Source organism: Spermophilus citellus, assembly GCF_964194105.1.
Source record: "Spermophilus citellus genome assembly, chromosome: 1".
Lineage (NCBI taxonomy): Eukaryota > Metazoa > Chordata > Mammalia > Rodentia > Sciuridae > Spermophilus > Spermophilus citellus.
This window is the reverse complement of record NC_138182.1, coordinates 25,033,068-25,047,929: the sequence shown is the minus strand read 5'-3', so window position 1 is coordinate 25,047,929 and position 14,862 is coordinate 25,033,068. Positions and strand designations below refer to the sequence as shown.

Here is a 14,862-nt window from a genome sequence, read left to right as displayed (position 1 = left end):
AAACAGCTTTTTGGCTTTTTTTCATTAAATACTATGTTAGTTGTTTGCTTATTTTATATGGACTTTATTATGCTGAGGTATATTCCTCAGTTTATTCAGCTTTTATAATGAAGGGATACTGGATTTTAAAGACAGGATTATTTACTGTTGTTCTAGTCTTCTTTGTTTTCAGTCCAATATAACACATATGCATAATAAGTCTTGAACAAAGACCACCAGATCACTATTAGGCCCTACAATTATTATTGTAAGAAAAGCAACGTAGAGGTAAAATCTAAGAAGAAAATTATGAGGATTACAAATAACAGAGCTGTATTCAACTTTAGTTTGGAGCACAATTTCTTAAATACTTTAAAACTAATGAATAAAAATGTAAAATTTTAGTTTCTTTTCCTCAAAGGACATAGATAATGACAGACTACATAAGATATTGAAAATATAAAATTTACTATTCAGGGTTCTACAACCTTAGAACTATTTACATCTTAAGCTGGATAATTTTTTATTGTGGGAAATGATATTATACTTTGTAGGATGTTTAGCAGTACCCCAGTCCTTTATCCACTAGATGCCAGTAGCACCTTGCTTTTAGTGGTTACAACAAAAAATATTTCAGACATTGCCAGAAATCCTGAGGGGGTGAAATCATTCCTGGTTGAGAGACCCACTGATTGATGTATGAGAAACAGATTATGACTTCAGAGTTGAAAAGTATCAACTGACAGAAGTATGAAATATAAACTAGAAAATGTAAACAAAAAGGACATCATGACCCAAACATTAATAAAGGTTAGTCAAATAGTTAATATGAGAAAATGAAAAAAATCAGAGTTAAGGAAGTGACAAAGCAAATCATTTATTAAACTGCATTTGAACACAGTGCATGGGACTAGATTAACCATAACTTTTAGTTTATGATACTCAAATCATGTCTACACATGGGAGGCTTTTATTTAAGTATTCTTTTATATAAGTAAATACAGGTAGGGGTGTGTGTGTGTGTGTGTGTGTGTATTTTAGTTGCAGATAGACACAATACCTTTTATTTATTTTACGTGGTGCTAAAGATAGAACCCAGTGCCTAACTCATATTAGGCAAGCGCTCTACCATTCAGCCACAACCCCAGCCCTTAAGTATTCTTAATAATGTAGTAAGCATCTCCAATTTGGCAACCAAAAAAAACCTCAGGCCTTCTTCATGTTAACATACATTTAACCATATGGTCCTCTCTACCAATCTCTGCCTTCCTTCTCTCTTTTTTAAAAAAATTTTTAAAATATTTTTTTTATTTTTAGATGGACACAATACCTTTATTTTATTTATTTATTTTTATGTGGTGCTGAAAATCAAACCCAGTGCCTCACACCTGCAAGGCAAGTGCTCTACTGCTGAGCCACAACCCCAGCCCTCCTTCTCTTTTTTATATAATTTTATAACATCTCTATAAATTCCTCAAAACATATTGTATATGTATATATACACATATGCACATACAAAAATATATTACTTTTAGTTATTTAACTTTATAAGAGGGTATGTTGTATGTAGTCTCTTGCATCTCACTTTTTAACTTATTATAATTCTTTTGCATTGTTCCTTGTGAGTATACTTTCCTCATTTTAACTGCTATGTAATATTCCCATGACAATATCACTGAATTCTGTTACTGCAAATAATGTCTAATTACAGTTATATGGTCTATATGTAACAGGTGTATTTTTTCCTTTGCAATTTTTTTTGGCCTAATTTTTTCTTTCTACTTGTTATTTTGTGAGGGTTTTGTTGGTTTTTGTTTTCTTCTTTTTTCTAATCATATGCCTCCAATTTCTTTTTCTTTGTCCATTTTTGCCCTGGCTAAGGCCTCAAATACAACCTGAAAACTTTCAGAGATCATTAAGTTTTCTGCTCATCCAAAGTGGAAAGATCAGTCTTATGACCCAGTCGCCAGACTCCTTTTAATTAGCAATCAAGTTAACACACACTAGTCTATGCTGAATTGGCAGCAAATATATCCCCACTACATTATTCATGAAGTTTTGTTACATTATGTCATATTTAATTTTTACAGAATAAGTAATCCAGGGAAAGATATTTTAGCACACTGAGAAACATTAACAGTACAGTATAAAAAAACTAGGTTTAAATCCTGACTTAGTCAACCATTTATTCTTTGGTCCTCTAGGTCAATTAATTACTTAATCTGTCGATTTCAATTTTCCTCATACATAAAATGGAGATGAAAAAACATGCCACAGAATTTTTCAGAGGAATAAATTAAAACATGTAATCATTAATTGGCACACTGTAGTCTTAGAAATAATAATAATTACCTTCTCCTTATGTTTAAGAAGCTATACTTTAATTTCCCAAGACAATGATGTACTAGTGTATCCTAAAATTAACTATTTATTTAAATAAACTAGAATATTGTGAAATGTAGAACTAATTGAAATAACCTAGATGATCAGTAGCATCTTGGAATGCTTCTTATTAATCCATAAAAACATATAGTATTATGTAAGAATTCAAATAGACTTTAAAAGGAAGGATGAAGCAATATGTATTTTACCTGGCATATCTGCTTGATCGATTTGAGCCATTGTTATTAAATGTCTGTTGATCAGCTCCTAAGAAAAGTAAATAAGTATATTGATATTTAAGCACAGCCTATCAAGTCTAGACTTCCTATTATAACTAAATAACCTAAGTAATAATTTTTCTGTTATGTGTACTTCTTAATACTGATAAAACAGTATTTCTCAATGTTAAAATATCTAATTTCCAGTCCTAGATAGACCTATCTATAGAGTTAAATCTAGATTTAAACAGCTAGGTTATACCCCACAAATGAAGCCAATCTGGTGCTGAAAACTGAAGGTTGACTACTAAGACAGTCAATAATTCATTCTAAAATCACTATACTGGTACAACTTAATTCTGTGAAACAAATATATTTTTGAGTAACTGAATGTAAAATAAAATTCTACTTATAATATTGATCTAGCTGTTTACTAAAAAATAAAACACTAGATTATTTTATAAAACCTACGTTAAAAAAAATATTGATTTTTTAAAATGAAGCTTTTTTTCTGGGGCAAACTGTTTACTTTCAACCTATACCTACAGCCAAGGTGTTGATTAAACATTAGAGACTATTTAAGTTATATATATCAAATAACCATTCAATATAAAGGATATGAAGGTAGCCCATTAAAATAGTTATTCTGTTTTGTTCTAAAATACAATTATTTAAAATTTTCTCAAAACAGGTATTCTTTTTTTAAATGACAGCAGAATGCATTACAATTCTTATTACACATATAGAACACCACTTTTCATATCTCTGGTTGTATACAAAGTATACTCACTCCAATTCGTGTCTTCATACATGTATTTTGGATAATAATGATCATCACAATCTACCATCATTTATAACCCCATGCCCCCTCTCTCCCCTCCAACCCCTCTGCCCTATCTAGAGTTCATCTATTCCTCCCATGCTCCCACTCCCTATCCCACTATGAACCAGCCTCCATATATATATAAAATTTGGCATTTGTTTTTTGGGATTGGCTAACTTCACTTAGCATTATATTCTCTAACTCCATCCATTTACGTGCAAATGTCATGATTTTATTATCTTTTATTGCTGAGTAACATTCCATTGTGTATATATGCCAAATTTTTTTATCCATTCATCTATTGAAGGGTATCTAGGTTGGTTCCAGTTTAGCTATTGTGAACTGTGCTGCTATAAACATTGTGGCTGTTTCCCTGTAGTATGCTGTTTTTAAATCCTTTGGGTATAGACCGAGGAGAGGAACAGCTGACTCAAATAGTGGTTCCATTCCCAATTTTCCAAGGAATCTCCATATTGCTTTCCATATTGGCTGCACCAATTTGCAGTTCCACCAGCAGTGTATGATTGTACCTTTTTCCCCACATCTTCGCCAACACTTATTGTTGTTTGTCTTCATAATAGCTGCCATTCTGACTGGAGTGAGATGAAATCGTAAGAGTGATTTTGATTTGCATTTCTCTAATTGCTAGTGATGATGAACATTTTTTCATAATTGTTGATTGATTTCATATCATCTTCTGAGAAGTGTCTGTTCAGGTCCATGGCCCATTTCTTCACTGGGTTATTTGTTTTTTTAGTACTTAGTTTTTTGAGTCGTTTATATATCCTAGAGATTAGTGCTCTATTTGATGTGTGAGGGGTAAAGATTTGCTCCCAAGATGTAGGCTCTCCACATGCACAAAACTCAACTCAAAAATGGATCAAGGACTTAGGAATAAAACCAGAGACCCTGTGTCTAATAGAAGAAAAAGTAGGGCCTAATCTCTATCATGTGGGATTAGGCCCCAACTTCCTTAATAAGACTCCTTTGGCACAAGAATTAAAATCAAGAATTAATAAATGGGATGGACTCAAACTAAACCGGGTGTTCTTAAATAAAATTTATAAATTCTAAATCCTATTTGTGTTAGAACAGCATATGTGATTATATAGTCTGATCTGTTCATTTTTCTTTTCTTCACAAAAGTATATTAAGCACTCATTAGTTCTACAAATTCTGAAAGCATACCTGTCGGAGTTCATCAGCCATGAAGAAGGAAGGTGCATTTGCTTTTGGTTGCATATATGCAACGTGAGGTGCAGTTGGAGGATAAATATGGTAGTTTGGAAATACCTAAAAAAGGTATGTGAGGGAAATAATAATAATCAATTCTTCTCAAATGTTAAGTTTTATTATTGACTTGATAAAAGTTAATATTTACATGAATACTAAATTTTGATACATTTTTAAAACTTTAAATACAGTGAGAGAATAGCAATTAACAGAATTCTTTCTGAATAAACTATATTTATTTTTTTATTTTTTAGGTGTAGATGGACACAACACAATGCCTTTATTTTTATGTGATGTTGAGGATCGAATCCGGGTCCCACCTGTGCTAGGCAAGCACTCTGACCACTGAGCCACAATCCCAGCCCCTAAATAAACTATATTTCAAAAATCAATTTTAAAAAGTAAAAGAGAAAACATTTCTTCAGAAATAATAACATTTAAGCTCCAATGAGAAGGTCAAAGTAGCTCTGTGTCTCTTTTTCCTTATAGCTTTTCTTTTGTCTCTCTTCTTCCCTCAACCCAAACCTCAGTACTGAGGATTGAATCCAGGGGTGCTCTATCCCTGAACTACTTTTTATTTTTTATTTTGAGACAAGGTCTCACTAAGTTGTTAGATTGGCAACTTGAGATCCTCTGAATTACAGTTGTGTGCCACCACACCCAGGGCAACCTCATCCTTTTAACTAGAAGATTAGTTTCTTTAAAAAAAATAAATTCAGTTGTTTTCTGGCATCCTCAGATAATTATTCTGCTCTGAATTACAATTAGAAAATGGTTTTGCAATATCTCTGTAAGGTTTCCTTTAACCTGTAACTGCAGAGAAAATAATACCTTTTCTCTTGCTTTGGTTTCCTTTCATCAGATAGCATAGTTTGGCTTAACTACCTCAGGCTTGTTATAAGCATATTTTTAAGAATGGCTTGAAGGGGAAAAACATCATAAAATCTGTCATAGTTAATCTCTTTAAAAATAGCAGATAGTTTTGTGAAAAAAGAACCTTTGTACAAATTTCTTCTTTCTACAAATATGATAATATATGATAAAAATGATAAATAACTACAAAATAAAATACACCCAAAACAGGGTAAACCATTGTGGAATCTTTACTTATTCAAACTTCTATTTGGCAAGCTGTTCTTTGATAACTTTTAAAGGATTTCTAATGAAAAACAAACAAACAAACAACAAAAAAAAAACCCAAAACTCTCACACAACTATTAGTTATTTTTAAGCATTTTATATGATTTACAACTACTTTTATACATGTTTTCACATTTAATCCTCATAAGGTGGCTTGATATATTACTATTCTCATTTTATAATTGGGGAAACTGACTCAGAACAATAAAAATTCAGAGGAGTGTCAAAACCATGGTAGAACTAGGTTCTTAAAAAAAAAAAAGAACTCTGTTCTCTTTTCACTCAAATTATCTTAAAGAAATAAATTGCTAATCTGGGGGAATCAAAATCTGCTTACTGAAATACAAATATGCTTTTCATAAACCCATCATCTGACTGTTAAATGTCTATGATTTAAATCAGCTTCCATTATTTTAATGGAATCTGGTTCTATTACTCTTGAGCTCTTCATCTACTGTTTTCCCTTCAGTTAATTTTTCTTTAATGGACAAAATAATGAAGTTACAATTCATGTAACATGACAATGCTTTTTCTCCTCCCAGCCTCACCACTCTCTTCCTGCTCCTTTCATACCTGTTCTTTCTCCCTCCATTCTGACAGCACTAATTCACTCTGAGAAGAAATGTGTCCTTCTGGGTATGTTGTTCTTCTCTTGGTCTTTTTATGCATGTTTTTTCTAGGTCTATCTCTTCCTATTTGTTTTATGATTCTTTTCTCTATCACGAATCTTTTAGTAGCTCTTTCCTTATCCAGAATCAATGCTCCCTTCAGTCTGAATCTTCTCCCTCCTTAGAAATGACCCATATTGTAAATCTTAGAACCATGTGTCATTCCACTATCCAGCGATCTAGCTATTAAAATTACTGCCTCATCTGAGGCAAGAACTGATCATTAGTTTTGTTTTCAGTAACAACTGATAAGATGCCATCCACTTATGGCAGATACCTTACCTTCTTCCTAGAGGTAAATCTACACAGTACCCATAAACAAGTCAATAAACATCAACTCTAGATACCACAAATACTAGGTAACCCTGTACGCAAAACATGCCATGAAGTACAATAAAGTGTAAATATAAACTAACATCTGATTAAAGCCAGATTTATTAGGCAGAACTAACATCTGATTAAAACAAGAGTTATTAGGCAGAACCAGATTTATTTGAAAAGATGAGAAGACTGAATAGAAAATGAAATGCTTTTTCGTATCTTAATAAAGATGAGTGGGGGGTGGGGGATAAAATCCCCTCATGAACTTTCCTAAGAGTATTACAACTCCCTCCTTACTGCAGACATACCATTCCAGTCAAAGGTGCTGGAGTTGTGTCCGTATAGAAGTAAGTGGTCCCACCAACAGTTTCCTTCTGGATCACCTGACCAGAAGATGGAGTCTGAGAAACAGCATTATTAACAGGTGTAGAGGCACTAGAAGGCACCATATAACTTGCTGGATTTGGAGTGTGACTTCTTCTTCTGGGAGCAGGAGAAGTATGTGGAGTAATCTTGGGGGAATGAAGAGGGGAAGATCCAGCAGACAATGACATTCCTGAGGAAGATGTAAAAAAGTTTCTTAGTGGAACAGTAATTGGTTCTAGGGAAAAAACAAAATCTGAAAAACTATGCAAATATTCATTTGGAAGAAACATCATCTTTAGCAAATTTTAAGTAAAAAGATAAATAATTTTATCTTGTTTTGGTTTAGGGAATGTTCCGATTAAAGCAAATGCAAAGAAGTCTGTTTTCTCAATGTAGTGTTTCCCAAATAAATTGGCAATTTCATTACAGGAATAGCCTCCTCCATAGGAAAGTTTACATCAGAAACTTCAATGGCAAGAATCACTGATATTTTAATAAATTAACTTAATGGAAGAGTAGAAATACCAGAATGGACTCTTTATACCATGACTATTAGTACAAATGCCACATTCCAAAACATATTATGGCATTAAAAATTCAAATTACCTAGTAAAGATCTATTAAATTTATTTTAGCCAAATACAATTAACAAAATTTTTTTTTTTTAAAAGACTAAGTTGAACTGTATGGTAGCACTTCAAATATGACATTTTCTTTATTTAAGCAGCATACTGTTTTGATGTCTTTTTTGTCTTTAATTCTAAATAAGCATAACACTAAATTGAAAATTGCATACTCTTTGAAGGTAGGGCCAACTGACAGCACCATTCCAGTCAAAATTTTACTCAACCACAATCAACAAAATCTCATCAATCTGTTGTGGAGAAAAGGAAAGGACAAATGTCTTTGTCCCTCAGGAGATTCCAAGCTAACTGAAAAAACAAGACCAAGTCACATGTAAAAGACATAAAATGACTTCCGAAAACACTCACATAGAAATTAATAAACAGCAAACCACATGCAGAAGTGCAGATGAAATGTAAATTAATTTATGCCAGATAGCTAATTAAAGGCTTAAGAGAGGTCATCAGTTCTGAGCAGAGACTAGCAATCTAAATCTACAATTATGCTTTCCAAGAAAATGAGCTTATCTAGGAACTGATTTCTGACTCTTGGGGAAAGTCTAAAAGTCTGAATAATAAGCCACTTTACAATACAAGAAAAAAGTTCTGAAAATGTCTTGTCACAGAATTAGGATTAATAGGGATTTGAGTTTCAATTTCTAATAATTCATATCATTCATGACATCAGTTACTGTTTTGAGAAAACATGCAAGTGAACAAAAATAAGCTGAAAACTGAGATAACATATCTTTTTGCTGGATAGTCTTGCCCTTTCTAAAGAAACTCAACATAATTATTTTATCTGATTTTCTGAGCAACTAAATTAATAGGTGAAGCAGGTAGGTTATAAATATCACATATCAGAATTTATATGTAGGAAAACTATGTTATTTAGCCAAGAACATATATACAAAGTCAACAGCCAAGCCAGGACTTAAACCCAAGTCTCCAAATTCACATCTAGTACTCCCTGCTACTATAACTCAATATCTACTGCATTCACATTAAAATAGGTCAGGAATTCTAAAGCATGTCTTCCTGTATTCTAAGAGAAACTCTAAAACATATTAACTCTTTTAAAAATCACTATTTATGAATAAATCAGGTTACGTAAATGTGTAAGCCTATTTTTTATTTTTTTAACTGTTCCACAGCTGGGTTTTTAAAGTTTCTGTTCTGACAGTCAACCAATGATGAGAGAGTTTGTATACTAACTGTACATTAAGTAACAGCAACAAGCATGGCTACAACTCTTGAATACTTTCCCTGTGTAAGGCACAAATCCAAGTGTTTCACATGCATTAGTAAATTAATCCTCACTACTACCCTGTGAAGTAGGTATATCATATTCTTTTCTTAGAGGAGGAAACTAACTTAAAGATCAAAAGAATTATTTTAAGGACAAATATAGCTCAGTAAACTAGAGAACTGAGATTTTAAACTCAGGTCTAATCCTACAGTTGGTGCTTTTAGTCAATATGCAAGGTTGCCCAATCCCCTTTAACAATGAATATAAAAGGGATCCATGACACATTTTATTAGTGTGATTATTTAAGCTATTCAGGGAGGGGAAGGTACAGGAAAGAGTGATGGGAAACATTATGATCCTATGTTAATTATCTAATTCAGGTAAAAGGTAGAATCTCTCGTTTGAAAACAAGTATTCTAAGGTTGATTATATTAGGGTGGACATTTTCTTTGTGACAAGGTCTCTTTCCCAGGCTAGTCTTGAAGTGGTGGGCTCAAGAGACCATTCTACTTTATCCTCCACAGAAGCAGGGACTACAGGTATGCAACACCACACTCAGTGTTTCGTGAGTCAGATAAGAAAATGCATGAATGATGAAAATTATACTATACAGTATCAAGATTTCTCTTAAGAATTTTAATTTTGTGAAATTATTTTAATACAAAATTATAACACTGAAATTTGAGTTCACATATATAAACTGAGGCTAAATATAGAGTTCATTCAGAAAATATGTTCAATAGTAAGCATCACTGTCCATAAGGATAAGAGGATATATTTAATTTCTATAGGAAGACAGAAATGAAATTAACCACTAAATTACTGAAACACCAAATCTCACCACAAAAGACACAACTTTGTATCACCTGTATATTAACAAATGTGTTAAAGAACTGAATGAAAATATCCACATATCTGGAGAAAGGTATTCTGTATTCAATACTATGACAACAATACCATAATGTACTCATTATTACGTACTTAAAAGACTGAGTTATAAATACCATGAAGAAACAGAACCACAATTCAGAAACAAATAGTTAAAAATAAGGGTGCTGAATTAAAATGAACAGATTCTACTAAGTCAAGGGAATCTGATTCAAAATTCAAAATTTTTAATTAAAATTACATCTTCTACTGCATTTTACTCAATGCTTGGCCACAGGAATATTCTCCTGAAAGGGTTTCAGGATCCATTTGATACAATAAAACTGAAGGTTTTCTATTAATAATGGTGTATATCATTCTTCATCAGAAATTTTGGTGACATCACATATAATTATTGCCATTCAACTTCTTAAGTGAAAATGCAAATTGAGATATTTAAGTCACAAATATTATACTAATTGCTTTAGGATATTTGAAGAATGCTTCTTAAAAGTACCCAAATCAAATAAAAGGGAGGAAAAATGCAGGGATATCCACTAGAGAAATTAACCAGAGTAATTAACAAAATAAGGAAATGAGATTTTAAAAATTTCAAACCAGGTACGGTGGCACATGCCTGCAATCCAGGTGATTCATTTGGTAGGCTGAGACATAAGGATCCTAAATTCAGGGACAGGCCTATCAACTTAGTGAGATCCTGCCTCAAAATAAAAAATAAACAGGGCTGGGAAATGTAGCTCAGTGAGGTATCCCTAGGTTTATAATTCCAGTTTCAAGGCAATTTATGAAGCAAAAGTGTCACTGTTTTTAGATATAATTCTATTTCTGGAAATCCCAAGAGAAACCACAGAAGACTCTTGTAAATATTGACAAAACTCATTAAAGCAAATGATTACAAAATTAACATATATTAACCAACACTCTTCCTAAATACAAATAATTCAATTTCTGAAAAATGAGAGACTGAACTAACATAAACGCCCTCTCTCCACCCCTACAAATGTTATCAATATATAGCACTTCAACATAAAATACAACACACCAACTTTTAAAATACAGCTGAGATAAAAATGACAACAAATCTCCCAAGAGCATAAAAAATTAAGCAAAATACGTAGCCAAGAGGTTTGGAGAATAACAACCTTGGTCAGACACAGTCTCTAAAGACCAGGATTTAATGCTCACATGAGCATAAGAAATGGATCCTTGACTCAAAATAGGGAAAGTGAAACTAAAAGCCCTGGGAGAGCAAGGACTCTGGCAAATATGCACCATCACCAGTGAATGTAGGACCAGAAAATTTCTACCTATCAGCTGAACCAAACTGGACAAAAATTTCTCATAGGAGAGAGAAAAAGGAAGAAGGTTGGCAGACTGGGGTGTTTAGGAAATGGAAGTGCTAATTACCCTGATCTGATCATTATACATTGTATACAGGTATTAAATTATTCTTTATGTCATAAATATGAAAAACAATTATTTCAATTAAAAATTAAATAAGTGAAAAGGCAACCCCATGTCCATTCTATACACAGATATGGAAGAAAAAACTCCCACACCTCTCCATGTTACAGTAATGCCAATAGGGAAATTAATATAATATGTGTTGGATGAAGCAAACACCAACTCCTTTGATGAACACTTTCAGAAATCCAGAGCATTTAGGAACCCTCCCCACAAAATAATCCCACTTATAAAAACTCAAAAATAAAAATCAGCATACACAACATACTTAAGAATTAGTACCCTATGCAGAAAGAACTTCAGATAACAGAATAATTTTTAAAAACATTATAAAATATAATTACTACTAAAATAATTAAGGACATGAAAGAAGCGCCAAACCTCACAAAAGAATAACATAGTTGTTTTTAAACTAGGGCTTTAAGGGGTTGGGCTTATGGCTCAGAGGTACAGTGCTTGCCTAGCATGCATGAGGCACTAGGTTCGATCCTCAGCACCACATAAATATAAAATCAAGATATTGTGTACACCTATAACTAAAAAATAAATATTTTTTAAAAACCAGGCTTTTAAGAATGAAGAATTATACACAAAAATGTTAAAGGGAAAACCCTTCAACAGATGAATTACATAGCAAACTAGACGTGATCAAAAAGAAACTGTATATCAGAGGGAGTTAAGAAAACTACCTAGAAATAATACTTAAAAAAATATGAAAGAGTGGTTAAAAGACACAAAAGGCAGAGTGAGAAGGTAAATACCCAGGGGGAAAAAACAAAAAATACTGAAGATGCAATATTCAAAGAGAATAGATTGTGATTCTCAAGAATGAGTTTACCAAAGAAATCCTCACCAAAAATCCTGAGCAAGAGTTTTGAGCTGAATAGGTAAAAATAAACTCCTAACTAACTGATGTGAAACTGGGACAAGGCAAAAGATAGAGAAAAACTCTTAAAAGCTCCCAAGAAAGAGAAAAATCTTTTTTTTTTTAAAAAAAAACAATTATATTAACAGAAAATTCCATCAGCAACACCAAATAAGAAAAGAAGGTAACCTTCACCCTGAGATTTATATACACTCTATAAGGGGTGGGCAGTGAATAAAGACTCTTGGGGAGTTCATCATTCATATTTCCATGGTGAAAAATAATTTAATAATCAACATCGATAAAAAAATTCCCTCCTAAAAAGGCATGCAATGTAAGAATGTGGACAAATCTGAATAAGCACTGACAGTAAACAAGAATTGTTAGTCTGAAATAGGTTACAGTTCAAGTGTAGCTAAAATTCTAGATAACTATCATAATGAAAAAGGGCAGAAAGGCTCAAAGTCATTAAAAGTTCTTTTATTGAGACTGGGGGTATAGCTTAGTGGTTAGGCACTGGCCTAGCATGTGCAATCCTCTGGGTTCACTCCCAGCACTGGGCTTCATCAAAATTTAACACTTTTTGTACTTCAAAAGAAGCTATCCGGAAGGTGAAAAAGTAACTCAGAGGCATGAAAAATAAAAAACCACAGTGACATACCATTTCATACCCAACAACATGGCCATGATCAAAAAGAAACTGGAACTCTGATATGCTGCTGGCAGAAATGTAAAATGGTACGGGTTGCCTTGAAAGCAGTTTAGCAGTTCCTCAAATTGTTAAAACAAAGAGTTACCATACAACCCAGAACTTCAACTACTAGGCATATTATCAAATGGAAGTAAAAATCTACTTCCACACAAAAACTTGTACACAGACCTTTACAGTATCGTTTTGCATAACTATCAAAAAGTGGAAATAACCCAAAGTCTATCGACTGAAAAACAGGTAAACAAAATATATTATCTGCATAGTGGAACATTATTCACCCCTATAAGGGGAGGAAATGACATATGCTACATCATGGAAGAACCATGAAAACATAAAGTGAAAGAAGATAAAACACAAAACACCACATATTATGTGACTATATGATTCTATTTACATGAAATGTCTTCGACTTCTTCATTTTTTTTTTTTTTTTTTTTTTGGTGATACGCTGTAGGACTGCACCGAGGTGCACTGTGCCACTGAGTTACATCCCCAGTCCTTATTTTTTTTTTAAAGTCTTATTGAGTTGTCATGATCCTCCTGCCTTAGCCTCCTAGTAGCTGGAATTATAAGTATGCATCAGAGCACATGGCTACTTAACTATATACTTTTTGATCACTTGCTGCTGTTACTTCTTCTTTTTTTAAAACCATGCTAGGGATCAACACAGGGCCTTGAACATCATAGGCAAACTTTTTATCACTGAGCTACATCTCCAGGTAAATTATACACTTTTAAAGGATGAATTTTATGATAAGTGAAATTACACCTCAATGAAATTAACTGATATTTAAATTATTGCTGGGGGATAGAAAAGAGGTGGTCAAAAACACTGCATTAACCCAATAGAGAGACAGAGGGCAATGAAACAAAACATACACACACACACAAAACCCATTTACATTAATTAGCAATAAAAAGATAAAATGTCTGAACATACAATTAACAAGAAATGAGCAAGATGAAAACAATAAACTCTACTCATAAAAATAAAAATTAACTTGAACAGAGGAAAATAAATATCTATACTTACCTCTTATGCACATGTCAACTTAAGTACGTTAGTTTAACGTACTTAAACTAATCTAAAAATACAATGCTAGTTCAATAAAACAGAAATTTTAAAAAACTAGCCAAACTAATTATATTTCTGTGGAAAAAGACTGAGAACAGTCAGTAATTTTACACACACATACAAAAAGAAAAAGAAGCAAAATATCAGGAAGACAAAATATAAAGGAGAAAAAAATGAAGAGTATTAACACTAATTAGATATTAAAAAGCAATTAAAACTATAGTAATAAAGATGTCTGATGGAAGCTCATATGAATAGTAGATCAATGCAATAGATTAAGGATACCCAAATCAATCTCAAATATATATGAACAAATAAATAAAAGGTAAAGGTGGTACTTCAAACTTCAGGGGAGAAGACGGACTACTCAATAGCCAAATGTGACAACTCTCAACTCGAGGCATCACAAAATAACAGAATAAATAAAGATGTAGCCAGGCATGGTGGCACATGCCTGTAATCCCAGCAACTCAGGAGGCTAACGTAGGAGGATCACAAGTTTGAGGCCAGCCTCAGCAACTCAGTGAGACCCTGTCTCAAAACAGAAAAGCTGGGGGTATGGCTCAGTTGTACAGCGCTCCAATGTTAAATCCCTGGTGCTTAAAAAAATAAAGTTATAGTTATTTATTTTTTAAAAAAACAACAAAAGTGAATCTCCTTTTCATTATCACACCTACATAAATTTCACATGAATATTCAGATTGAATTTTTAAGCGTTTAAAATGAAAAGGCTCTCAGAAGACTATTTTAAAAATATTGTTAGAACCACACAAATCTAAATTTAAAAAAAATAACTTCTTCATTTTAACATTTTCAAAAAACAAAATTTCTACAGAGCAAAAAAAGATATTTGCAG

At 32.6% G+C, this 14,862-nt stretch overlaps 1 protein-coding gene across 8 annotated transcripts in view; it reads right to left on the bottom strand.

Moving 5' to 3' along the window:
* Positions 1 to 14,862, bottom strand: part of PAN3 (poly(A) specific ribonuclease subunit PAN3) — a 135,834-nt gene that overhangs the window by 26,296 nt on the left and 94,676 nt on the right. For all 8 annotated transcript variants that reach the window (XM_081293126.1, XM_081293125.1, XM_081293131.1 and 5 more), the window contains 3 exons: positions 7,073 to 7,320; positions 4,591 to 4,695; positions 2,571 to 2,628 (listed from right to left, as the gene is read on the bottom strand). In XM_081293126.1, the coding sequence (XP_081149252.1) occupies positions 2,571 to 2,628; positions 4,591 to 4,695; positions 7,073 to 7,320 (411 nt within the window). The remainder of the gene's footprint in view (positions 1 to 2,570; positions 2,629 to 4,590; positions 4,696 to 7,072; positions 7,321 to 14,862) is intronic.